The following is a 27,359-nucleotide window of genomic DNA, read 5'->3' as shown; positions in this document are numbered from 1 at the left end:
ACATTCATTCATACAAACACACACACACACACATACACACCCACACACACAGGTTCTGCAAGGTTGTTATCATAGTTACCAGCCTTAGAGTTGCTCATGCCAAGCCACTGGCCAGGTGGCCTGGACATGAGGAGGGAGCAGGGCCTGTCAGATGCTCATCTGATGCTCCTGGAAGTTGGTTTGCAGAATCAGACCCCAAAGTTCTCACTTTTTAGAGTCTATTTTTATAGGAATTTCTTCCTATGCCAGTCTATGGGAATTGCTTCATCATGCTGTTGCTGAATCAATCAGCAGATAGCACATTCCTGACGGCTCCAAGATGTTATCTTGTTCTTTGGTTCTCCCATCCTTGAGGCTGTTGGGTGGATTCCAGTCTGCCCTCCGGGGGGGTCCTCTGGTTATTTCCACTTGACGCCTTCTTCAGCCGATGGACACTGGATTCTTAGGCTGGCACCTCCCTGATCATTCAGTTATTATCCACACCAAGCATCCATCCACATACATCCTCTATCTCTATTTTAATCACAATTGTTAATACAACAAAAGGGTGGGGAGTCTCTGGGTGCTGTTTCTGTTGTTAGAGTATTGCTTTGAGTCTCTCTCTCTGTGAATTGCTTTGAGAACAGACTCTGTCTTAGAATGTACTAACACAATTAGCAGCTTGCAAGTTTCACACATAGAGGGAGAGAAACAGTACCAAAAACCAAGAGACCTCTTAATTAGTAATACCCTGGAATTGAAACTATGGGGAATCAAACTCATTTGTGATTTTAATACAGAACTTCTTTAATATGATCCAACAACATGGGCCAGGGGCTGCTCTCAGGTCCTCTGGCCTCCCAGCTAGGGCAGGTGGAGGGTCCAGGGCTCACCACAGCAACCCAGGTTCCCTGGGTGACTCTTACCAGGGCCTGGCTCCGGCTTCTGGCCTGGCCACCAGGAGGCAGGGCTCCAGGGGGAAGGGGAGAAGGGGGGGCTGGGCCACACTTCTTCCTATGTTCCAGTGTTCACGCAGGGGCCCCTGGGCCCATGTGTTAATCCACCACTGACTCTACTTGTTTAATGGGTGAAGAAATGACATTGGTCTCTAGGGTCGTTTCTGACAAATGACCAGGGAAGAGTATGAAAATATTGCTCGGGCATGCAGGAGTGAAATCAGGAAGGCCAAATCACACCTGGAGTTGCAGGAGACATTAAGAGTAACAAGAAGGGTTTCCTCAGGTATGTTAGCAACAAGAAGAAAGTCAAGGAAAGTGTGGGCTCCTTACTGAACGAGGGAGGCAACCTAGTGACAGAGGATGTGGAAAAAGCTAATGTATTTAATTCCTTTTTTGCCTCTGTCTTCATGAACAAGGTTAGCTCCCAGACAACTGCACTGGGCAACACAGCAAGGGGAGGAGGTGACCAGCCCTCTGTGGAGAAAGAGGTGGTTAGGGACTATTTAGAAAAGCTGGACATGCACAAGTCCATGGGGCCGGATGAGTTGCATCCGAGAGTGCTAAAGGAGTTGGCGGATGTGATGGCAGAGCCGTTGGCCATTATCTTTGAAAACTCATGGCGACTGGGGGAGGTCCCGGGCAACTGGAAAAAAGCTAAAGTAGTGCCCATCTTTAAAAAAGGGAAGAAGGAGGATCCAGGGAACTACAGGCCAGTCAGCCTCACCCAGGTCCTCAAGGAATCCATTCTGAAGCACTTAGAGGAGAGGAAAATGATCAGGAATAGTGAGCATGGATTCACCAAGAGCAAGTCATGCCTGACTAATCTAATTGCCTTCTATGATGAGATAACTGGCTCTGTGGATGAGGGGAAAGCAGTGGATGTGTTGTTCCTTGACTTTAGCAAAGCTTTTGATACCGTCTCCCACAGTATTCTTGTCAGCAAGTTAAGGAAGTATGGGCTGGATGAATAGACTATAAGGTGGATAGAAAGCTGGCTAGATTGTCGGGCTCAACGGGTAGTGATCAATGGCTCTGTGTCTAGTTGGCAGTCAGTATCAAGCGGAGTGCCCCAAGGGCTGGTCCTGGGGCCGGTTTTGTTCAATATCTTCATAAATGATCTGGAGGATGGCGTGGATTGCACCCTCAGCAAGTTTGCAGATGACACTAAACTGGGAGGAGAGGTAGATGTGCTGAAGGGTAGGGATAGGATACAGAGGGACATAGACAAGTTAGAGGATTGGGCCAAAAGAAATCTGATGAGGTTCAACAAGGACAAGTACAGAGTCCTGCACTTAGGAAGGAAGAATCCCATTACAGACTAGGAACCGAATGGCTAGGCAGCAGTTCTGCAGAAAAGGACCTAGGGGTGACAGTGGACGAGAAGCTGGATATGAGTCAACAGTGTGCCCTTGTTGCCAAGAAGGCCAATGGCATTTTGGGATGTATAAGTAGGGGCATTGCCGGCAGATTGAGGGATGTGATCGTTCCCCGCTATTCAACATTGGTGAGGCCTCATCTGGAGTACTGTGTCCAGTTTTGGGCCCCACACTACAAGAAGGATGTGGAAAAAGTCCAGCGGAGGGCAACAAAAATGATTAGGGGACTGGAACACATGACTTATGAGGAGAGGCTGAGGGAACTGGGGATGTTTAGTCTGTGGAAGAGAAGAATGAAGGGGGATTTGATAGCTGCTTTCAACTACCTGAAAGCGGGTTCCAAAGAGGATGGCTCTAGACTATTCTCAGTGGTAGCTGATGACAGAACGAGGAGTAATGGTCTCAAGTTGCAGTGGGGGAGGCTTAGGTTGGATATTAGGAAAAACTGTTTCACTAGGCGGGTGGTGAAACACTGGAATGCGTTACCTAGGGAGGTGGTAGAATCTCCTTCTTTTGACATTTTTAAGGTCAGGCTTGACAAAGCCCTGGCTGGGATGATTTAGTTGGGAATTGGTCCTGCTTCGAGCAGGGGGTTGGACTAGATGACCTTCTGGGGTCCCTTCCAACCCTGATATTCTATGATAAGGCGTCATCAGCACTAACTTCAAAAGTAGCCCCCCCCGCATTCACAGTGCTGGCGGCTGGAGCAGGAGCCGGTCCCGCTCGGCGGCGGCCAGCAGCGAGCCAGCTAGCGGCGGAGCCGCGGCGCTGCAGGGGCGGGGGCGGGGGCGGGGGCGGGCGGCTCGGGAGCTGTGAGTGGCGGCCGGAGGAGGCGGGGCGGGGTTTGTAGCCGGGGAGAGAAAAGAGCCGGGACAGCGGCGGCAGCTCAGAGAGCGGCGGGACAGAGCGAGCGAGAGAGACGCGCCAGGCCGCTCCAAGCGCGGACACAGCGGGTCCTGCCGCCCCCACGCCCCGCCAGCAGCAGCGAGCCCCCGGCGACCTCCCTCCGTGCCGCTGCAGCGCCCGCTCCCCGCCGCCTGCTGCTCTGCTCCCGGGGCAGCTGCGATGCGCCTTGTCCAGAACATGTGCACCATCGCCGAGTACCCCCAGGCCGGCAGCGCCAGCGGAGACGGCTGCAGCGGGGGCTCCTCCGGCCGCCCCCGCCTCATCAAGATCGCGGTGGTGGGAGCCAGCGGCGTGGGCAAAACCGGTGAGTGCTGCCCGCCCGGCGCGCCTCTTAGCGCTGGCGGGGCGCGATCGCTTCGGGGGGTCAGCGGGGCCAGAGGCCAGGCGCAGCCAGAGGGCCGGGCGATCGGCGAGACCCGTGCCTCGCCTGCCCCACTCCCCTGTCACCTCCCGCAAACTGGGGTGCCGCCGTCACTGACCCTCTCCCAGCCCCCTACGAGCCCCCGGGCTGCGGGAGGGGGCTTTGTGCGCACGCATCCCACGAGGAGAGGTTGTAACCGGCTTTTCCTTGGGTCCATTGCAGCCCTGGTGGTGCGATTCCTCACAAAACGCTTCATCGGAGACTACGAGAGAAACGCAGGTAAGGGGGAAGTGGCTGGGCGCCTTGAGTCTAGGGCACAGCCTCAGGCTGCGCGGTGGTACATTGATACAGGATAAACGCCCCCTTGCAGGCTCCCCCGAGCACGTCAGGAGGTGGATTCCACTTAGAAAATGTAATTTGTGCAGTAAACAGTGACAATCTAATACCCCTGCCCCCAATAACCACCGAATCTGCCTGGCTAACTGTCACGGTCAGGGGCCACGCATCAGTTTATCAGGGAAGCAAACCGTATTCTTGCACTGTGGTATGCTGAATTCTGGCTAAAAGCAGCGAACTAGGAGCATCCATTCCTCCTGGTATTGTGATGGGGATAGAGGCCTTTCACAAAGAGCGTTTGATCTGAAATTTGACTTGTTAAACCCATAAGGCACCTACTTTAGCTTGTTCAATGTTGTCCCAGCTGAGTGATGTTGGGGGAAATCCAGCCTCATTCTTTGCCCCTTTCAGGGTGCTGGAACTGGGGTTGCTGACACCCCCCTGCTTAAGATGGTTTCCATCCTCTACAGGGTTTACAGTTTTGTTCGATGGCTTTCAGCACCTCCACTATAAAAACTGTTCCAACACCACTGGACCTGTTCTCATTTTTTCTTTTGATTTTAAAAGTAAATGATCCAGGGAAGACAGACAAGCAAACAAACTTAGCCAAACTAGGTAAGAGGTATGAGTGACAGATGGAAACATTAAAAAAAAAAGTGTAGATCCAGGTAATACTATAGAAATAAGGGAATATATCCAAGTGTTTCTAATGACATCACAAACCAATCAGACATTGCTGTTGTTGTAGGGATATGTGACTTTAAACATCTCAAGACTATATAGACTCGAAATGCATCCAATCCAAAAACATTTCAAAGAGAAAATATTTGCTCAAGTGCAGAACCCCTAATTGTCAAAGCAACTGATTTCCTATAATAAAAGTTGGTTTGTCTTTGCCGATAATTAAAATTGTCCAGTTCTCTTGAAAGGTGTAATGAGCTCCAAGTCTTTTATAAAATTAAACTGAAAACTTGCAAGCAAGTCAATGCAAAACTAACTCCTGTGGGTTCTGATAACCACAAACCACTACAACCTTCTCTCTGTCATTATGTTAAAGTTGTCAGTCTCTTATTGTAGTTGCTTACAGTTTATAAATTGAGTGGTTAGCGATAAAACACTTTTACTGTCCTGTGCTCTGAAGTGCTGTCGTACATACCATCCCTTCAGGCAATTTTTGTGTCTGTTCATATAGCTGTGAGTGTATTTGTAACAAAATGATGTTGTTGTTAGGTAACCTTTATAGCAGGCAGATCCAAATAGATGGAGAGATGCTTGCTATTCAAGTGCAAGATACACCAGGCGTTCAGGTGAGCTACACATCCATATATCTCTTAAAATAGTAAAATAAGCTTCAGTCTTTGTCTTTTGCCAGATGAGCTATTCTACCACTTATCAATCTTTATAGAAAATGGTTCACTATCCATTTTAGTATCCAGTGTTTTGAATGGGGGAACTGGTAACCTCGTTTATAAACAGTGAAAGCTCTATCTAGTGCAGGTATATAGTGCATTGACAGTAAAAGTAAACAACCCACTATTTCGATTAATCTTTTGTACTCTTGGAGATACAAGCAATCTTGTATGGGAAGGCTGATTTATCCAGAACGGATTTACATGCTAATGTGTTAAGAACACTAGCTATGAAGAAAGAACATTTTATTTTTGTGTCAACAAGAAATGCATTGGAAAAAAACTTGGAAGGAAAAATGTCATTACTACAGCCCTAATAAACTCTAATATTTCACAAACGTACACAATAGAAACTAAAAACCGTAGTATTGTGGCTGCATTCATTAAGATTTGTTATGACTTAATCTTGTATTATGGAAAGTTTGAGTGTGTAGACAAGAGTAATGCTGGATTTTGCCTTTCTGCACTGGGCAACTCTCCAGGTTTAAATGCTTCCAGCTCATATCTTTGCTTCCCTAGACTTACTGTCTAGCCAGTTAATTTCCCATTCTGTGGAACTACAAAGCTTTCTCTGCGTGCAGAACTACTCAGGTCAATTTTCCACTGGAGTGTGGCAAACTCTAGTGTTGTTTATTCCAGATTTCTGCAGCTGGATCAACATACTTTATGAAGGTGCAAAAATAAAATAAAATTATAGCTTTATTTACAATACAAAATACAAATCTATCATAATATAAAATGCATTTAGCATTACAGGCTTTAAATGAGAGTCAGATTACTTTAAATTTTATGTCATAACCATCTAATTTAAAACAATTCCTCTTTCTCAGATTCATGAACACAGTCTGGACTGTAATGAACAGTTGAACAGATGCATTCGATGGGCAGATGCTGTTGTGATTGTTTTCTCCATCACAGATTATAAGAGCTATGAATTACTTAGTCACCTTCACCAGCAAGTTCGACAGTTACACCCAGGAAACAGAGTCCCTGTTGTTGTTGTAGCAAACAAAGCTGATCTCCTACATATTAAAGAGGTGGAGCCACAGCATGGACTTCAACTGGCGAACATGCTAGGTTGCACTTTTTATGAAGTTTCTGTCAGTGAGAACTACAATGATGTCTTCAATGCCTTCCATGTCCTGTGTAAAGAAGTTAGTAAACAACAAATAACTAGCACCCCTGAGAAAAGAAGAACCTCTCTTATCCCAAGGCCAAAGTCACCAAACATGCAGGATCTGAAGAGAAGGTTTAAGCAAGCTTTGTCTGCTAAAGTTAGGACTGTCACTTCTGTCTGAAAGTAAAGCTAAGTGGGGATTTTATCTTCTCAACCTGTTGTTGTTGTAAAGTTCCAACTTTGGAATGTTAAACACTGGCACTATGGAGTCTGAGGCAGTGTGAAAGAAGGATGGTTCAGAGGTTCTTTTGAACTGCTGTAGAAATAAACCATTGCTTAAAGGAGAAACAAGCATGAGGCTTGAATAAGCTCCTTCAGTGATTCTAGTAAGTGAATGGTAGAACATCTATCTTCATTTTAAAACCAAACTTTTAGTAATTGAAAAGAAAACAACCCACAGAACTTCAGTCTTGCTTTCCTAGAATGGGACACATTGGCTTGATGTACAACCACATCACTTAACTAAGTTTGGTGACCAAAAAAAATACCCTGAACTCCAGCTTACTTACTGGAAATAACCATTTGAGTCTTACAGCTGTATGCTTGTTTTTGGTATTGGATGAAGGACAGCATGTGTATTTTTATTGCTCAGTAGAGCTTGATTTTATCCCTGTATTCTGAAGCACAAATGAGCTTGTTTTGAAAAGTCAGTGTAAAATGAGTGGCTGTGACTGGGTTTCATGACTGTAAAAACAATGCTACACTATTTTTACTTGCTACATTATTACCGGGGGTTTGACCAGAATTTTAGTACATAGAAATATTGTGCACAGGGTCTAAGTGTATTTTATCATTACAAATAACTTTTTTTTTTTTACTGCCTGAAAAATATTGTCTAGATTAATTTTAAAATGTTACACTACTGCTGCTTTTCAGATGCAAGTCCCAAGTTGGAATGATGGTCCTTGGTAACTGCTCAGTGCAAAACCTTTTCCATTTCTCTCTTAGCCCCAGTGTGTGTAGTAAGCATGGAAGGAGCTCACTTTATCAATTCAGTATTGTATGATATACACTGTTGGTTCTAGGCAGTGAAGCTGGTTGGATTTTTCTTAGCTGAGCCCTCTTTCTCTCTCTCTCTCTCTCTCTCCCCAAGTTCAGTGGGATATTCATCTTTAATGACACATAGCAGACTTATGCATTTTTACATTGAGCCAATGGATTTTGAGAATATAGGCTAAAGGCCTTATACAAATGCACTTTAAAAAGCCACTTGTGCTTTTGCTTAAACTGTAACTTATTTATTTTGTGTACAGTAACTCCTTAATTGGAGCAGACTTTTCACACTTGCAGTCTGTTTCAGCATTAAATTTTTTTGAACTACACATTTTCTCATGTAGTGTTTTTTGTTTTAAACAGAATTGGAAACAACCTGTGAACCTTGGGGACAAAGCATTGCTTTACAAGTATCTGTTTTTCTCACAATTTCCTGTGTGGTATATACTAACCACTCTTTAAAAATCAATAGGCAGAAATATGAATTAAGTCCTCCTCCTTTGCATATTTTATGTATTCAGTTCTTACAGGCACAAGGACCTTAGGTATTGGGGGAAGTACTCAGAACCTTTTATGTACCAGATATTGTCCTTCGATGCAATTATGCAGGAAAAAATCAAGGCCTTTCAAACTAGGGTTCAGGATCCATCCCTCCCTCTTCTGGCATAAAAATCCTAATAATGGGGCCATAGTCAGTGAGTGAGGCTTGATGTTACTTAGATATGAGCTAAACACCAGCCTCTACCACTTTCAACTCTTCTGTTAGAAACTGGCAGTATTAGCATAATCTGCACTACAGTTTTGCTTAGCGATAAATACGATGCCTTGAAGAATGGAAGTGAACTTGATCAGTGTATTACTGGGTAAAGTAAATCAGCACAAACCTCTGACTTCATTCTATTCACATAGAGAACTAGACTGCTGAGACATACTGATTGGAACGAATGGCACCTAGGCCCCAACTTTATCACACAATAATAATCATGGGGAAACACAGACTAATTCTTGAGAAAAGAGGTAGCTGTGGCTGATCTAACCACAGACTACCCCGCAGACCCAGCCAGCTGGCTTAGACAATAAGCCAGCAACCATTCTGCCTTCTTAAAAAGGGCTACAGTTTTCCTAGGCCAATCGCTAAGAGCTTATAGCACTGGGTTTCATTGTCCCGAAACATCAAAATTCTCTTCTTCTCTATCACCCAAGCAGGAGCCAGTAACCATTTACCCCAAATTAATTTCCAATTGCTTACAAAAATGTCACCTGCAAGACTAGCCTGCCCCAAGATGCTACTAGTCATTGCTTGGTGGTCACCTGGACAAAGTGTTTGCCTGCAGCCAATCTGCCAACCAGAAGGAAAGTGCTGTGATCAAAAGCCACCCCTGGGAGTCAGGCTCCCAACTTCGCTCCTGACCTAGGGCATCCCCACCTAATGCCAAGCTAAGCTATACTATCTTCCACTTATCACTTACAATAGGGGAGTTGCTTCCCCACCACATCTGCTGCAGTAATGTGCAATTATACAAGCCTGGCCAGAAGGATCACAGACCATAACGTAATCTAGTCTCATTTGAGCTTTAACACAGATGTGTCAACTAACTCATTGTCATCCAAAAGAGTAATGTCCACGTCAGACTGGCCAAAGTGCCATATACAAGCCAAAACCAGGTCAGGTGCTAGAGGGTTGCAAGCATCCCACCTTTTCCCTGATGCTAAATTGGAGCAGGTTCCTGGCATGGTGCTGGTATGGCAAAAGGGGTGGTGGTGGGGCTGATGGAAGAGGATGAGAGGTGCTGGTGAACACGATGCATTACCAACCATCTAACCAGACCGCTGCTTTCTTATTTTCAAAGATCCTCTCCCTTCCATCCACTTCTACAACTGCTAAGATAGGGAAGCCTTCCAAAAGCAACGAGTCTTGTATAATATCCTTTGACCTCCCCATTTCTTTGGCCAGCATCCTACACCTCCACATGCAAAATTCAATCCTCTACTGCAGCAGAAAACGGCCGTGTCTCGTACCATGTAGATGAGGTTTGCCTGATGAAGCAGCAGCATCTGCTGAGCTGTTCCTGTTTGCAGATGACTGGAGGGAACTCTAAAAGGCCCTTGAATCCTGTTGTGTGTGTGTGTGTGTGTGGCTGGAGGAAGACGAGAAAGAATCCACCAAGGGAAAAGCAACAGACACCTGGATATATGCTTGGCCTTCACAGAAAATTTGGGTGCTAGCCATGACCTCACTTTGGGACAGCAAGCATCCTCCTGCAAGTTCACAGCATGCAGTGCCCATACTGACCCCCACATAGGAACTGGTTCTCTGCCTTAGCTCTCTCTATCTCACCCTCCCTCAAAACTTCTGTTGCTAATACAACCAAAAACCACTCACCCTGCCCTCCTCCCCCAAACTAGGGGACATAGTCCCCACCCTCCTTTCCAGAAATCATCCCCAAAGGCCCAAGGTCTGCCTTGTTGCCCTTGAACAGCAGCCAATAATCTTTGTCTCCTTTCAGCCCCTGGCTGCTTGACTGCTCTAGCCTGCTGTTGCATTCCACCATGGCAAACTGGCTATGAAGGTTCCCCCAAGGTGGGTGTAGAAGATTAGGCATCCCCCCTATACAGGGACCCGTGGAACCACAGGAGCTGTGGGAACCTCCAACACCAAAGTCTATTTAAACCCCAACCCTCACTGGTTTGCTCCACCCAATAATTCATGCAGCGTGTCCTCAGATTACCAAGTCAGGGGTCTGAGAGTGTTCAGCTAAGGGGGGGGGGGGGGAGAGGAAGAAGACAGAAACTGTCACACTTGCAACAGCTTCTTAGGACTGGTGACCACTTCCCTGAGGGGTGGAGGGTCCTCTGTGCCAGGAGCTCCTGCCTAGAATCCCTGGGGCAGTTGAAAGACGCGGGAAGGGCCATACGATGTGGAGGAATTGACAGCCACACAGCAGAGCGGACACATGACCGAGTGCCCCTTTCTGGTTATGTTGTGGGTGGTGTGGGATGGGGTGGTGTGGGGGAAGAGCAACAAAATGTATCTAATAAGATGAGGGGTTGGTGTGTATGAAAAAGCCAGGAAGATGAGCCGATTCTGTAATCTTTGCTTTATTGTTAAGTAATTTCCAAAACATCTACATTCTGATAATGTAAACAGTGCAGAAGAAGAAGAAATGTAACCACAGAGACAGGCTGTTTGCTGTCATTTCTCTAACTTGCTCAGTCAAAAAGACTTCATAAGCTTTTAGCATTACATATGTGTTTTGTTTGATACGTTACTTTCCTATCAAGTACAGTGAAACGTAAAGTTCCATATTCATCATCTAAATCTGTTTTCATAAAGGCAACTTTGTCCATGCTTCAGTCTAACCTTTATAATCAGGCCTTTGTTCCCTTCTGGTCACCAAAGTGCACCATAAAAACAAAATGAAGGGTTTTCAGAAAAAAGGTTACATATAACAGAACTTAAACTAGCTAGTGAGCAAAAATTAAAGAACTAGTTTCTATTTAACCTAGCCTCTGGGCATAATAAAGAATGCTAAAATGGGGGAACTTCACTGTATATATAGAAAGAGGGCCTTAAAATGTAACTGTAAATAATCTTCCAGTGTAGAATGTAGTCTTAGCATCCCTGGGATGAACAAACTGAGACAATATGCGGCATCTTTGGGGCACCACTATTTTATGCTGCATTTTTATTAACCTCAATGCTGAACACAGTTGGAATCCTCAAGAACTTATGTTTTTCTCCTCCAAAGATTAAAGCAAAATTAAAAAAATAGAAGTTACATAACTCAGACAGCTTGCCTTGTTAAAGGCTGTTGCCTAATCATAAATTAAAATCAAAAGCTCTTCCTACCCTTGTTATTCAGAAATACAACTTTAAACGAGTGTTCTACTTTTGGAACCCTAATGTTTTTGCAAATGGGAATATGTTATTTATTTGATGTGCCTGAGAGAATCATTCCTCTCGGATTTATAAAGTGAAACATCCAATCATCTCAGCCCACATGTTCTCCTGTGCAAAATCATGCAGAGGAGAATGTCATCAAAGAAAGTGACTTTTCTCATGGGACTATGACTGAGGCAAACAAGAGAGGAAACCAGGGACCTGTGAGAAAGCCAGTAAATGGCTCACCATCTTGATTATGGTGGGATTCTCCATCCATGCTTCCCTCCGCCTCTACCCTATCAGCAGTAAAGCCATCGGTGGGCTTGTAGCTATTCTACTACTGACAGATCAGTTCAGTGCTGTGCTTCATGGCCTCTCCCAGGGGTTAGGGTCACAGAGTTAAACACTAACTAAGGCACATGTGTTTTGCAGGGGGACAAAACAGACCAGGCCTAGGTTCTGCTACCTTTACTCCCACTTTACACTACAAGGATTCCCACTTTGGGAATAGTAGTAAAGTACTACTCCATGAAGGTAAGGTGGCAGAATCTGGCCCTTTGCAGCTGTTCCAGAATTACCCCCTTTCCGGGGAACTACTACAGGCAGCCATCGTTCTCTGGGCAATGCGGTGGGGAGGGCCCATGCTAGCAGAATCGTTCAGCAGGGAGGAGCTGAGTGTCAGCTTGATGTCACTGAACAAATGAACGATTTTTAAGTGTTCCCCCACAATCCATTCAAGTCCCCTTGCAGCCAGCTATCAAATCACTCGACTCAGTTTTCAGTTACAGCCACAATTAGTTTTTAGACAAATTCATTTTTGGAAGAATATCAGAAAGGATGACAGGCAAGAGGGTGGTATTTCCAGTGAAGGCAAATCACTTATCTTCTCTGCAGATCTGCACTCTTCAGAGGCCTATGTCTGGCTGTAGATGGTCTGTTGCAAACAACAACTCAGGAATGTTAAGTGGTGTCAGGAGTGTTGAGGAGAGCACAATTACCTGAAGACAGAAATAAGAGAAATACAATTCAGGAGACTAATCTTGTCTGCAATCAGAACAAGGTCTCTAAACACGTACCGTTCATTTACAGAACGGCAGAGGAATCACTGGCGTCTTACGCTCTCTGTGAGGTGGCCCTACAGCTTGTTCAATGCTACCACCTGCTCAGCTAATAATTATAGTTGAACCCACCAGTGGCAGCACAATGGTGATTACTATCCCACTCCTAATGCATTTGTAGTTTGGCTCATTCATCCCACACACTACTAGGGCAGCACAGTGATTTGTTATGTTTCACATTGCCTTCACTTGTGTTGATCAACCAGCAGTTTCCCTTGCACCAGCACTGAATTTTGTCAACAAGTGACTCAAAATTGCAGCTGTTTCTTCTTTGTTTACGCTGAGGTGAAAATTACAGAAAGCATTGTCTGCCTGCTGTGGCTAGTCAATGAAATACAGTCAACTGTCAAAAACTTGCCACTTGAGACAAGGAGCATGGTGTTCCAGCCAGCAGGATCGTGGTTCAAGCACAGACACAGTTTGGATTATCGTTGTTACTCTTTTCATAAGGAGAAAATATGACCCTAGTGAAAGGCAGCATCACCCATTACTATAGCTGGTCAAAACAGTTTTAATAAAATCTTTTTTCCATTGAAAAATACTGTTTTGTCAAAACCAAAAGTGTCCTGCAGAAATATCTTGGTTCTGACACAATATTCATTGGGAAGGTTTCTCAGGTCAAGGAGGGAATTTCTAGTCAGAGACAGAGGTGTGGAAAACCCAGATTGAAGCCTGTTTTCTGCCTGATTCAGAGCAGGGACTTCAACCTGACAAACGCCCGAACCACCAGGCTTTAGAGTCAGCCTCTCTCTCTCTCTCTCTGGATCGATGAATATTTAATTCTTTACACATATCAGTGCCAACATCCAGCATTGGAACACTTCAAAAACTAGTATTTTTCACAGAGCAGAATTGTTGTTTTCATCCTTTAAGCAGCAGACCATCACAAACGGATTTTTGTACACAACGTATATTTATGTATGTTTTTTCTCCCCTAGGTCCCTAACTAGATTTTATTAGCTACTAAATTCTCAATCCTGCAGATCTAATGGAGTGTCGGGCTTTTCTACCATTAGAGCCAATGGGACTACTGAGTATAACAAGCACTACTCTCAGCAGTGTTTGTAAGATCAAGCCCACAGATTAAGAACAGGACAAACTGGAGGGGAGGGTTGTACCAGACTTAAGAATGAACTCGCTTTCTCAATGTAAGGTTAAGGATATCTAATTTAGAAAAATCCAAAATGAGGAGGCATAAATTATGGCAACTGTAATTTAAATGCCAGCAACATGGAGTGTGCATGTACCTATTTTCTTTTAGTAATTGATCAAATTGTGCACACACTTCATCTGAGGTAAAAAGCAACACGCATGAATGTGTCGTTATCTGAATATTCAAACATTGCAGGTGATTTTAGAAAGAAAGATATTAAATACCAAATGCCCCAGATCTCAGCAGTACTACACGTATGCCTGCTTCACATTCTTTCCCTTTCTTTCATCCTCGCTTTAAATAACGAAAAGAATCTGGACTTAAATTACTACACTTTCTTTTGTGCTAACAACCGCCTGTGCTCTCCCACACAAACTGCAGCAAAATGACACTGATTATCTCTTCTATTTCCCATTGCTTAAGGCCGTCTCTGTAATTCGCTGGTGCCAAAGGCTGCCACTTTCCTAGTTATGTTGTGGAGGAATCAGAGTACGGTACAGTCTGTGCACTCCTCTTCCTGTGTACTCATCTTAAATCTAAGAAATATGAGGTGACATATTACTAATGTTTTTTGTCTATGAATATACAGGCCAAACCACCACCACCACGCACAGATAAAAGCAATTTCATCTTCATAATAATATCACTAAACTAGAAGGATAGATGTGCAATTGATAAAATGAGTCCACACAAACAAATGAGAGTGATGATTGTAACTTATTCTGACATTAAGACACAGTCTTGCTGTCTCCCTCCATGCACATGGATATCAATAGTGGTTTCAGATGTGGATGGAGGACAGCATATGGCCCTCTGTTTCTATGGAAAGCAGATGATCCAGTCTTTTGTACAATTGCCCATAAAATAAATGTCCAAGAAAGTCTCTTTAGGAGGATAAATTTCCTTTGCAGATCCTTACTCATCTTAACATTTGTGTCCTTGTCTGTGGCACTTTAATTGAGGGCTACATTTTGTCATGACAGCCACCATAAAGTGGCCAGAGGGTCACTCCATGATCCACTACAATGTAATGAGTAGCACCACGGTAAACTAAGAGAAGGAGAGGAGAAGGTTTGTGTAAAAAATGAAGAGAATTGTGAAACAGAAACTAATTAATTTGGGAAATTAATCATCCCACAATGCAAACATCCCATGAGATGGTAGCTGGTAATCTTGGACATCACCAGATATCTGGCTTGCAAGGAGGCTGAATGCACATGCTGTGACATTTCAGACTACATTGCTCAGACAATATGATGCAAGCAGCAATACTAATGAAAATGCAGTACAACACTGGGTGAAATCCCCTGCGCAAAACTTCCTTTGAGTTCAGTGGGGCCAGGATTTCACCCAATATTTCAGAGCGGCTAAAGAACACAAACCAGTCACACCCAAATGATAATCATGGTTGCCAGGGGTGATAACTGTACTTCATAAATAACCATGCTGTTTTACAGCATTTCATGTAAGGCATGTGTGAGACCTCACAGAAATAATCTGGGCCAGCAGAAGTAAATCACTGGAACTGAGTTTCTATAAACTGGGCATGTCTTTATATTTCTGTTCTCATCTGTGTCATTGTTTCATTGGCATACAGTAAACAAGGTGCAGGACCCAGGGATTGTCATATGTCACCATGTTCTGCTGTAGATCAGATCTCTGGAGTGTGTGTGTATGCGAACATGTACCAGTACTGGTACGTGTTCAAACATTTGTGGGTAGTTAGTGATGTGACACAGGGAAGGGATTAAAACATCCACTTTTTCCTCTTTCCTCCTCTTTAGTTTCTTATTTTTTTTAAAGTCATTCTCCTCTCGTTAGTTCAGTTGTTCCTGCCTCTTCCCAATTTAGATGCCTCAGAGGTACCAATTCATTACACCTATGGGGTGGTATCTGCGAGGAAGCAGTAGGCAGAGCTATTCAGCTTCATCTGAAAACAAATAATGCCTGAAACACACTGTTCTCTTTTGTGTCTCACAATGAGAAGAGATGATCCAAATGTCCCCATATCTACACTAAAATATATATTTGCGTATGTGGATAAAAATATATGTTTCCAATCTCCAGACTCAATTCTCATTTGCCTAAACTCCAAACAACTGTTGGAGCAATTGGTGGGGAAACCAATCTGCTGACAGGTTGTCTGTTGTTGTTTTATAAAATTCTTTACTTTCACATCCACAGCGCAACTCCGATTTAAAAGAAGTGCCAATAATTAGTGCAAATGTCAGTGTTTTGTTTAAGTGGAATGGAACAGGGAGGCCAATGTTTTCATCTTGCCCTGATGTCTGAAACTGATCGCCTGAACATCACAAAAACAGCTCTGTTAAACACTGGCTTGTGGTAGATGAATGCCTGGCTCTTTGAAAAGAGAATAATCCCAAACAGGTGGTGCATATTCACAGCTGAAATCCAGGTAAATCCAACTAACTCAGACACTTTTATATGTGAGACTCAAACAACCATTTCTTTTCTTCCTTTTACCCCCCTCAGGACTCTCCTCTAAAGCCCATTAGCCCCTAATGTAACAATTTTACACAAAGGCAAGGGGCAGTAAAAGCTGCGTCAACTCTAAATTCTTTGGGAATCTGCCTCAAAGGGTGACCTGCCACCAGGGTCAACAAAAGCAAAGCAGCACCAGATTCCATGTCACCACTGTCAAACCTCAATCCCTTTTAGAAAGTTAGGCAAAAGAATTCTTGCATAGTTTTACACCATCTCCCTCATTAACTCTGTGCTTATCTTTCAAGCTATATTAAAACATTTAGAGTCTGGATTAACTTGTCCATCAGTACGTCACAATTCAGTCCCCGTTCTGGATAGCAAAGAATTTGACTCACTGTGTTAAGGAGACAAGTGAGAAGCTAATTGGAGAGAAACATATTATCAGATGAAAAAGTGCTCTTGGAAAGGGCTTTTAATCTTATAAAAATATTGAGTTCTCAACTCAAAGATGCTGTTAAACTGTGGAAAACATGCTATCAATCAGGCTGCTCTGCCTTGGTTGGCTCCATTTTGCTACAGACTTTTCATTAGTCAGAGCTGTATTCTGCAGGAATTAAAACAAGAGAGTTTACATTTAGCTGTTGGAACAAGACTTGTTTAATGACACAGGCAGCTGGTTATGGAGTGTTTCTTTGCATCTCTTTTGCAGCTATAAGGATCACCCTCTGTGCCTGCTCCACCCAGGAGAAATCCAGCTGCTCCCATACACCTTCCTCCAAATTAACAATTATCTGTATCTTAGACCCTGCCAGAAGTAACCCCTGCCCTCCCCACTCCACTGGAATGACAGTGAATGCAGCCAGGAGCCTGCCAGAGAATGAAAGGGGCAGGGACCAGTCAGATGGACTTTTTATCCCCTCTCCTCGGAAACCCCACCACACAGAGCTACCCCGCCTCTCAGAGGCAGTCAGTGTGTCCAGGAGCAGCAGACCTTCAGATGCTTGCCAACAATCTTCCCTTCCCCTTAACTGACTGAGTCCAAAGTTCTTTTGGAGGGTGGACAGGGTCAATGAATGGCACCTTGGTGCCAGGGGCATGTGGACAAGAGATGGGGGGAAGTTGATTTGGAGAGACAAACCTGGAGGGAACATAAGTACTATTTGACAGGTTGCCTGTGTGGTTGCTTATAGTCTTTGTCTGTCTTGTTTATTCATCTGTAAACTCTTTGAGACGGGGGTTTTTTACTCTGAGGGATAGGATGGCAGCCAGGTTTTTGTCAACTTGAGCACAGCACACTGAACTGCAGGTGGGAGGGGGGACATTTTAACCTAGGAAGTTGGAATAAACTCTTACAGAAAACGTCCTGGGATCTGAGGTCCACACAAAGCAGCTAGGACCTTCCCAGGCTCACTATAAGAAGACTTCCCACAGTGTTCCATTCAGCCAGAATCTGCCTGTGAGTCCTGCCCCTGCTCCAGGGATCCACACTCCAGGATCAACACTCCTTTTGGGCTTACTTTCCCCTACCTTCCCTTCTTCCTAGGGGCTTCTGCACAAGCTCTCCTCTAATTCATCAGGGGTTCCCCAGCTTTGGCCAGTCCTCACCAACAACCTTTTGCTCTACCTCATGGCTCTCTGTAACAGCTCGCTGCTGCCAGGAACTCTCCTTTCCTCCTCAGGCAGCTCTCATCTGCCTCTCTCAGGCAGCTCTGCCTCACTAGATCTCTCTCCCATGTGGCCCAGGTGCCCTCTTTTAAGCCCAGTTAGGAGGCAGCTGAGCAGTCACAGGTGCACAGGCCTTTTCCCTCTTAAAGGGCCAGCATCACCCTGTGACATTGACATGTAAGTCTCTAACACCATCCCTTTCCACCTCTGAGGCCCCTAATCCGAGCCATTTTCTTTCTGGCTGAGGAGAACTGAACATTTTGGGAAGAGTCATTACTGCTCCGCTTGGTGGAATCGCTGCTTGCAGTTCAATTTGTGTATGCAGATTCCCAAGCAAATGCTCATTCACAGAAAACTGCGTGTGCAAATTCTGAGGTCCTATGGAATGATCTGGGTCTCACTGAATCTACTGCACACAACAAACTTTAAATAACTTGCATCTGAAAGCTGCTTGCCTGCAGATGTTCCACAACAGAGACCTGACACCATTATTAACCTTATTTATTTGTTATGGTACGTGTTCTGTACCTGGGCAGTATTCAGCACTATAAAAAGCATTTTCTTTGTTACTCTTAATTTGTCCTGGCTCAGACAGAAATCACAGTACTTAAGGTTTCGTACCTGAATACCAGGTTTGTATGCTGATATTAGGTCTCTCACCATTCTGACCTCAGAGACTGTCACTCCACCAACCATATATAAGATCAGGAGAGGATGATCACTGGGGTGAGGACGACTCACCTATAAAACAACAGAAAGCATTATTCACATTGCTTCAAATTTATTCTGTAACACAAGTGCTCTTGATACAAAGCCATGTAGGGCATACGATTAATAACATAATGCAATGACTATTTATGACTGGTGTCATAAATATAAAGGGAAGGGTAAACCCCTTTAAAATTCCTCCTGGCCAGAGGAAAAATCCTCTCACCTGTAAAGTTGAGAGCGGAGACCAGAACGGACAACCCCAGACCACACCCTATTACCGGGGGCCGCCCAAGGCCCCACCTACCTCCCAAAGAACCCTCCAGACACCTTATTGTCCCACCACCCCGTTCTCCAGCAACCTGCCTTGCCCCAGTGACCCATCAGCTGGACGATGTTTTAAATGTAATGAGCTGGGGCATGTAAAGGCCAACTGCCTCAAGAACCCCAACAGATTACAATTCATTGCACTGGAATCACACCAGAGATCCGCAGGCCCAGATACCTCCCAGATACCCTTGGAGCGGAGGGAAACTGTGAGTGTGGACGGGAAGAAGGTCACCGCGTGGAGGGACACCAGAGCACAAGTGTCAGCTATCCATGCTTCCTTAGTGGACCCCAATTTAATCAACCCAGAGATCCAAGTGATGATTCAACCCTTCAAGTCCAACTCTTTCAATTTGCCTACAGCCAAGTTGCCTGTCCAGTACCAGGGCTGGTCAGGAACGTGGACTTTTGCAGTCTATGATGATTATCCCATCCCCATGCTTTTGGGGGAAGACTTGGTCAATCATGTGAAGCAGGCCAAGAGGGTGGGAATGGTCACCCGCAGCCAGGCTAAACAAGCCGTGACGCCTTGCTCTGTTCCGGAAACTTCTATCAGGACCCGGTCAGAGGAGATGGACCTGTGTTGGATCATATTAAAGAAGTTCTGTATTAAAATCACAAATGAGTTTGATTCCCCAGAGTTTAAATTCCAGGGTATTACTAATTAAGAGGTCTCTTGGTTTTTGGTACTGTTTCTCTCCCTCTATGTGTGAAACTTGCAAGCTGCTAATTGTGTTAGTACATTCTAAGGCAGAGTCTGCTCTCAAAGCAATTCACAGAGAGAGAGACTCAAAGCAATACTCTAACAACAGAAACAGCACCCAGAGACTCCCCACCCTTTTGTTGTATTAACAATTGTGATTAAAATAGAGATAGAGGATGTATGTGGATGGATGCTTGGTGCGGATAATAACTGAATGATCAGGGAGGTGCCAGCCTAAGAATCCAGTGTCCATCGGCTGAAGAAGGCGTCAAGTGGAAATAACCAGAGGACCCCCCCGGAGGGCAGACTGGAATCCACCCAACAGCCTCAAGAATGGGAGAACCAAAGAACAAGATAACATCTTGGAGCCGTCAGGAATGTGCTATCTGCTGATTGATTCAGCAACAGCATGATGAAGCAATTCCCATAGACTGGCATAGGAAGAAATTCCTATAAAAATAGACTCTAAAAAGTGAGAACTTTGGGGTCTGATTCTGCAAACCAACTTCCAGGAGCATCAGATGAGCATCTGACAAGGCCCTGCTCCCTCCTCATGTCCAGGCCACCTGGCCAGTGACTTGGCATGAGCAACTCTAAGGCTGGTAACTATGATAACAACCTTGCAGAACCTGTGTGTGTGTGTTTGTATGAATGAATGTGAGAATAAATATGAGATTGAATGGAATGTTATAGCTATAACTAACTGCTTACTATGATTCTTTCTGTATTCACAATAAATGTGGTATTTTGCCTTTTTCCCTTTAATAAGATCCTGCTGGTTTTTATTTTATTGGTACAACATTTTGGTGGAGAATTGCGAAAGGGGGAATATTGGTAAAAAACCTCAGTTATTGTAAATATTGGTGTGCACACCGCCAGCTCTAGTGAGCTAGGCATTTCTATTAGGTTAACCAGACCTGCTGGCCTCCGAGAAGGTAGCAGGGGACCTGCTGGCCTCCGAGAAGGTAGCAGGAAAAACAGATTAAACCAGACCTGCTGGCCTCCGAGAAGGTAGCAGGAAAAACAGATTAAACCAGACCTGCTGGCCTCTGAGAAGGTAGCAGGAAAAACAGATTAAACCAGACCTGCTGGCCTCTGAGAAGGTAGCAGGGGACCTGCTGGCCTCCGAGAAGGTAGCAGGAAAAACAGATTAAACCAGACCTGCTGGCCTCCGAGAAGGTAGCAGGGGACCTGCTGGCCTCCGAGAAGGTAGCAGGAAAAACAGATTAAACCAGACCTGCTGGCCTCTGAGAAGGTAGCAGGGGACCTGCTGGCCTCCGAGAAGGTAGCAGGGAAAACAGATTAAACTAGACCTGCTGGCCTCTGGGAAGGTAGCAGGGGACCTGCTGGCCTCCGAGAAGGTAGCAGGGAAGAACAGGTTAACCGGACCTGCTGGCCTCCGAGAAGGTAGCAGGGAGAAATAGGTTAACTGGACCTGCTGGCCTCTGGGAAGGTAGCAGGGGACCTGCTGGCCTCCGGGAAGGTAGCAGGGGAAAAACACATAGATTAAGCTATGATTTCAGAATCTAGGCTGTGTCACTTGCTAAGTAATACCAGCAGTGACAAAGAGATTGAAATATCCATGTTAAGATGTTTAAAAGAAAACAGGGTAAGCCAGTACTAGAGGGAGGAATGGAGTCAGAAGGAACTCCAACCTCACCTTTTGTTAAAGAAATTACACCTTTTAAACAAATCCTTCAAAAAAAAATTTGGGCACAGTCCTTGGACTAAACAAGCCCTAGCTGATGTCTGCACTATTTCGGACCTAGAGGATAGATTGGCTCAGTATATCCTCATATACAAACCTTCTAGTGCTGCCAAAAGAGATGCAGCAGCAGTTTGGTTGTTGTGGGAGGCATGTAAGGATTCTTCCCTCCGCTTGTCTTCATGTAAAGAGGAAAAGGCACAAATGGAAAAGGGAGCAGACAATTGGAAGGTGCTGGCTACAAATATCCAAAGCCAGCTGAAAATAGTGAAAGAGGCACTCCAGGAATACAAAAAGAGTGAAAAAGTTAACTCTGCAGAGGCTGGAGGGAGGCAGGTAAAGGGGGAGAAGGTCCTATGTACGGCACCCCCAGGCATAATTACAAAGAGAAAAGAGAGTAAAAAAAAAAAAAAGTTAACTCTGCAGAGGCTGGAGGGAATTAAGCAGTTAAACTTTGTATTTCACCCAAACAACTTTTAACCCAAAAATGTTAAAAAGGAAAAGTGTTAGAGCATTCTTGGTTTCTTTGCAGCCATTCTGAAAGAAAAATGGGCCCTTTTCCAAAGGAATGTCTGTAAATTAGCCAGGCAAAAATAAACTGATTAAAATCATTTGACTGGACAATTTAGTCAAATTTGCTAAAAGAACATAAGAGGGTTCTATTGGAACTTAACTGCCTCAAATGTATAAAGGGAATGTAAGATGTAAAAAACAGAGCAGTGTGGAAGGGATGTTAAGGAAAAGAAAATGTGTATGTATCTGTCTGTGTGTGTGTAAATATGTAAAGTTCTAAGGACCAGTTAGTTTTGTTTTTGTTTTAAATAATGCCACTAAAAATCTATTTGACTCTTTAATTCAAAGTTGCAAAACTGACAGACCTTTTTGCTAGACACAGGTAATTAGTGTTGTTTGGCTTTGGGATTTGGCATTTAACCCTTAAAAGGTAACTCAATGCTTTACAAAATTTAAAATGTTTTTAAGTTGTGGCTGCAGCAGGGCAGTCAAAATCAGGAGAATATAAAAAAAAAAATTTTGGATTCTTTTTGTTTGTTTTTTGTTTGTTTGTTTTTGTAACAAAATAGCAGATGAGAGTTGTAGTAAAAAAAAAAATTAAAAAAAGAAAGTGCCTCTCTGAAGCAACAGCAGGGGTGAGGTGCACAAAACAAAAAGAAGCAATGTTAGAAACACTGAGTCTTAAAATGGCTCTGAGTAATCAGACTGTCACTTTGATAAAGGTACATGAAAACTCTGTAAGCAAAAAAAAGAAATAGTGACACCTTATGTAAAAATGGATCTGGATAATGTTATAGAAGTTAAACTATGGAAGAAATGTGCATTTGCCCCAGAACATGTGCAGGGTATATTGTAGAAGGGTCAAAAGAAATGCAAACATACCATGCTACTTAATTAAAATGCTATTAGGGCTCCAAAGGGAGCCACAATAGGTTGGGTTTTCTTTTTCAGATTGCTGTGTGTTTTGGAAGCAGAAGTTAAAAGTAATCAAAACTCTGGTGAAAGTTGATTGTGTCCCTAAGACAGAGTCTCTGAGCTGCTGATGGCTTTAAATCCAAAAGCAGGAAGTTTCTGTGAAAATGCAAATTACCTAAATGATAAAGGAAGGAAAGAACTAGCAGCACAAAGGAGCTGCAGATAAAGGACATACCTGGTCAGCAAACAAATTATCTAAATAAAAGGCATGGGATAACAAGATAATTTTAATAAATTTAATGATAATAAGTATCCCTGTAACAACGTATAGTGTGTATGATTTTTGGAAAAATCCTTTAAGGTCGTGTGGTAATGATGCTTCTCAGTTATTACCTGTAAATAAAACTTAAAGCTTAACACAGCAGGAAAAACATTATAAACTTGGTCTGCTGTATAAGAAGGAAAACTCAGGGATTTAATGACTAAACAGTGGGATAATTTCCCCATAACCCTTAAAAGATAAAAGCCTTTGAAACCTGGCCTGCCTATAGAACAAAAACAGGAAAATATGGGGGCAATTTCTCTGTTTTGCCTGCAATCAGCAAGGGTATTTGTAAAAGAAATATTTTAAGCAATAATCTGCCACCCCAAAAGGGGTAGAAACATGTTCTTTTTGTCTTTCAGAAAATCAGGAAAAGCTGCCAGCTGAAAAGCAACCCAATACCATGAATCTACTGTCACAATAGAAATTGTGTTCTGTGTTCTATGTTTTGTCTTGTGTTTTGTGTTGTTGCTAGCACTGTTGTGTGTTTAAAAAAAAAATACTGAAGACCTGCAGGAACTTAAAAATAAATTAAGCTTTCTGTCCCAGCTACAGGACAGCCTGATACAAAAACAAGTACATGCCAATGTAGACTTGGTCCAAATTGGTCTGGGTAACCTAAAAGGCCGATGGAATCTTTAGTAATGGCTTAATACTACCACATGGCTTATCCATAAGAAAAAAAAAATATTAGAAATAGGAAACTACACAGCCATAGCTATGGGATGCACTGAAATGCAGATACTTGCACTAGCTACTTTGGAACACAAAATGTTCTGGGTCATACTGGGAAATATTAAGGGTTTGATGCATTTGTTAAAAAAGAAAGAGATCATTGTTTGACACTTATCAATATGAATGGATGCAATATGTTTCCAGTATTGTAAACCAGACTTGTTAATGGGAGAAATTGTTGTCAAAATTGCACACCAACAGTCCCTGGAGGCAAAGGTATTGAAGGTTAACCCACTCCCCATATTACACATGGGATCCTTTTGGCTACCCTGGACCTTGAGCCAGTGGGCTGGGGAGGGAGGGAAGCTATTGGACACTAGAGGTTGTACCGAATGGACTCCTCAAAAGTGGGTGTGCCTCACCTTGCCTGTTGCCCCAGAACCTTGTAGTAAAGATACATCACTAGGATCATGTATGTGGCATGAATTGGAATCACAAACTCAAATTGCCTCACAGTACTTTCTCTTGAATAGGCTACATAGAAAGTGACACTGACGATTATAAATCTTAGTGTCAAAAGGGGGATTATGTTGGATCATATTAAAGAAGTTCTGTATTAAAATCACAAATGAGTTTGATTCCCCAGAGTTTAAATTCCAGGGTATTACTAATTAAGAGGTCTCTTGGTTTTTGGTACTGTTTCTCTCCCTCTATGTGTGAAACTTGCAAGCTGCTAATTGTGTTAGTACATTCTAAGGCAGAGTCTGCTCTCAAAGCAATTCACAGAGAGAGAGACTCAAAGCAATACTCTAACAACAGAAACAGCACCCAGAGACTCCCCACCCTTTTGTTGTATTAACAATTGTGATTAAAATAGAGATAGAGGACGTATGTGGATGGATGCTTGGTGTGGATAATAACTGAATGATCAGGGAGGTGCCAGCCTAAGAATCCAGTGTCCATCGGCTGAAGAAGGCGTCAAGTGGAAATAACCAGAGGACCCCACCCGGAGGGCAGACTGGAATCCACCCAACAGCCTCAAGAATGGGAGAACCAAAGAACAAGATAACATCTTGGAGCCGTCAGGAATGTGCTATCTGCTGATTGATTCAGCAACAGCATGATGAAGCAATTCCCATAGACTGGCATAGGAAGAAATTCCTATAAAAATAGACTCTAAAAAGTGAGAACTTTGGGGTCTGATTCTGCAAACCAACTTCCAGGAGCATCAGATGAGCATCTGACAAGGCCCTGCTCCCTCCTCATGTCCAGGCCACCTGGCCAGTGACTTGGCATGAGCAACTCTAAGGCTGGTAACTATGATAACAACCTTGCAGAACCTGTGTGTGTGTGTGTGTGTGTGTGTGTGTGTTGTATGAATGAATGTGAGAATAAATATGAGATTGAATGGAATGTTATAGCTATAACTAACTGCTTACTATGATTCTTTCTGTATTCACAATAAATGTGGTATTTTGCCTTTTTCCCTTTAATAAGATCCTGCTGGTTTTTATTTTATTGGTACAACGCCTTGCTCTGTTCCGGAAACTTCTATCAGGACCCGGTCAGAGGAGATGGACCTGGACCCCAGGCCAATGTCTGCAACAGCAGTAGTGGATCCAGTCCCAGAGACCCAGACAGAACCAGTCCCAGAACCAGCGGAACAACCAGCACCAGATCCATTGCCAGCACTGAATCCAGTATTTGCAAACTCAACACCAGAGGGCCCCACCGAACCTGAACTGGCAGCAGCCCATAACCCTACACAAGAGGCTCAACCGGAGCCTGAACCCCAACATAATGTCCCAGCGGAGAGCGGTTCACAGTCAACGGAAACAGCCCCATCCCCTACATCGCTTCCAGAGGGACCAAGCATAGGTCCACAAGCCAATGAGGAACTGATGTCTCCAGCATCAAGGGAACAATTCCAGACCAAACAGGAAGCAGATGAAAGCCTCCAGAGAGCTTGGACAGCGGCATGGAGCAACCCACCGCTTCTCAGCTCTTCTAATCGATCCAGGTTTGTTGTAGAAAAAGGACTTTTATACAAGGAAACTCTTTCTGGTGGACACCAGGAAGACTGGCATCCTCAGAGACAGTTGGTAGTTCCAACTAAATACTGGGCCAAGCTCTTGAGCTTAGCCCACGATCATCCTAGTGGCCATGCTGGGGTGAACAGGATCAAAGACCGTTTGGGGGAGTCATTCACTGGGAGGGAATGGGCAAGGATGTTTCTACCTATGTCTGGTCTTGTGAAGTATGCCAAAGAGTGGGAAAACCCCAAGACCAGGTCAAAGCCCCTCTCCAGCCACTCCCCATCATTGAAGTTCCATTTCAGAGAGTACCTGTGGATATTCTGGGTCCTTTTCCGAAAAAGACACCCAGAGGAAAGCAGTACATACTGACTTTCATGGATTTTGCCACCTGATAGCCGGAAGCAGTAGCTCTAAGCAACACCAGGGCTAAAAGTGTGTGCCAGGCACTAGCAGACATTTTTGCCAGGGTAGGTTGGTCCTCCGACATCCTCACAGATGCAGGGACTAATTTCCTGGCAGGAACTATGGAAAACCCTCTGGGAAGCTCATGGGGTAAATCACTTGGTTGCCACTCCTTACCACCATCAAACAAATGGCATGGTGGAGAAGTTTAATGGAATTTTGGGGGCCATGATATGTAAATTTGTAAATGAGCACTCCAGTGATTGGGACCTAGTGTTGCAGCAGTTGCTCTTTGCCTACAGAGCTGTACCACATCCCAGTTTAGGGTTTTCACCATTTGAACTTGTATATGGCCGTGAGGTTAAGGGGCCATTACAGTTGGTGAAGCAGCAATGGGAGGGACTTACACCTTCTCCAGGAACTAACATTCTGGACTTTGTAACCAACCTACAAACACCTTCCGAACCTCTTTAGCCCTTGCTAAAGAAAACTTATAGGATGCTCAAAAAGAGCAAAAAGCCTGGTATGAGAAACATGCCAGAGAGCGTTCCTTCAAAGTAGGGGACCAGGTCATGGTCTTAAAGGCACTCCAGGCCCATAAAATGGAAGCATCGTGGGAAGGGCCATTCACAGTCCAGGAGCGCCTGGGAACTGTTAATTATCTCATAGCATTTCCCACCTCCAACCAAAAGCCTAAGGTTTACCATATTAATTCTCTAAAGCCCTTTTATTCCAGAGAATTAAAGGTTTGTCAGTTTACAGCCCAGGGAGGAGACGACGCTGAGTGGCCTGAAGGTGTCTACTATGAAGGGAAATGTGCTGGTGGTGTGGAAGAGGTGAACCTCTCCATGACCCTTGGGCGTATGCAGTGACTGCAGATCAAGGAGCTGTGCACTAACTACGCGCTGACGTTCTCAGCCACCCCAGAACTGACTGAACGGGCATACCACTCCACTGACACAGGTAATGCTCACCCAATTAAAGTCCAACCTTACCGGGTGTCTCCTCAAGCTAAAACTGCTATAGAACGGGAGATCCAGGATATGTTACAGATGGGTGTAATCCATCTCTCTGGAAGTGCGTGGGCATCTCCAGTGGTTCTAGTTCCCAAACCAGATGGGGAGATACATTTTTGCGTGGACTACTGTAAGCTAAATGCTGTAACTCACCGAGACAACTATCCAATGCCACGCACAGATGAACTATTAGAGAAACTGGCTTGGGCTCAGTTCATCTCTACCTTAGACTTAACCAAAGGGTACTGGCAGGTACCGCTAGATGAATCCACCAAGG

The 27,359-nt window shown here is 44.2% G+C and overlaps 2 protein-coding genes across 2 annotated transcripts in view; one reads left to right on the top strand and one right to left on the bottom strand.

Annotated features, from left to right (window-relative positions):
• Window positions 1-3,172: 3,172 nt before the first annotated feature.
• Window positions 3,173-8,001, top strand: RASL11B (RAS like family 11 member B). The gene is made up of 4 exons (XM_073342064.1): window positions 3,173-3,524; window positions 3,804-3,860; window positions 5,148-5,224; window positions 6,157-8,001. Exons 1-4 carry the CDS (start codon window positions 3,380-3,382, stop codon window positions 6,622-6,624), a joined length of 747 nt encoding a protein of 248 aa, XP_073198165.1. The 5' UTR covers window positions 3,173-3,379; the 3' UTR covers window positions 6,625-8,001.
• A 2,578-nt stretch (window positions 8,002-10,579) lies between these two features.
• The window catches only part of SCFD2 (sec1 family domain containing 2), a 312,542-nt gene continuing 295,762 nt past the window's right edge, over window positions 10,580-27,359 (bottom strand). The window contains exons 8-9 of the mRNA XM_073342054.1: window positions 18,382-18,501; window positions 10,580-12,377 (exon numbers count right to left, since the gene is read on the bottom strand). Of these exons, the coding sequence (XP_073198155.1) occupies window positions 12,285-12,377; window positions 18,382-18,501 (213 nt within the window). The 3' untranslated portion in view covers window positions 10,580-12,284. The remainder of the gene's footprint in view (window positions 12,378-18,381; window positions 18,502-27,359) is intronic.

Source organism: Lepidochelys kempii, chromosome 4, assembly GCF_965140265.1.
Source record: "Lepidochelys kempii isolate rLepKem1 chromosome 4, rLepKem1.hap2, whole genome shotgun sequence".
NCBI classification, from domain to species: domain Eukaryota; kingdom Metazoa; phylum Chordata; order Testudines; family Cheloniidae; genus Lepidochelys; species Lepidochelys kempii.
This window is presented reverse-complemented; position numbering and strand designations above follow the sequence as displayed.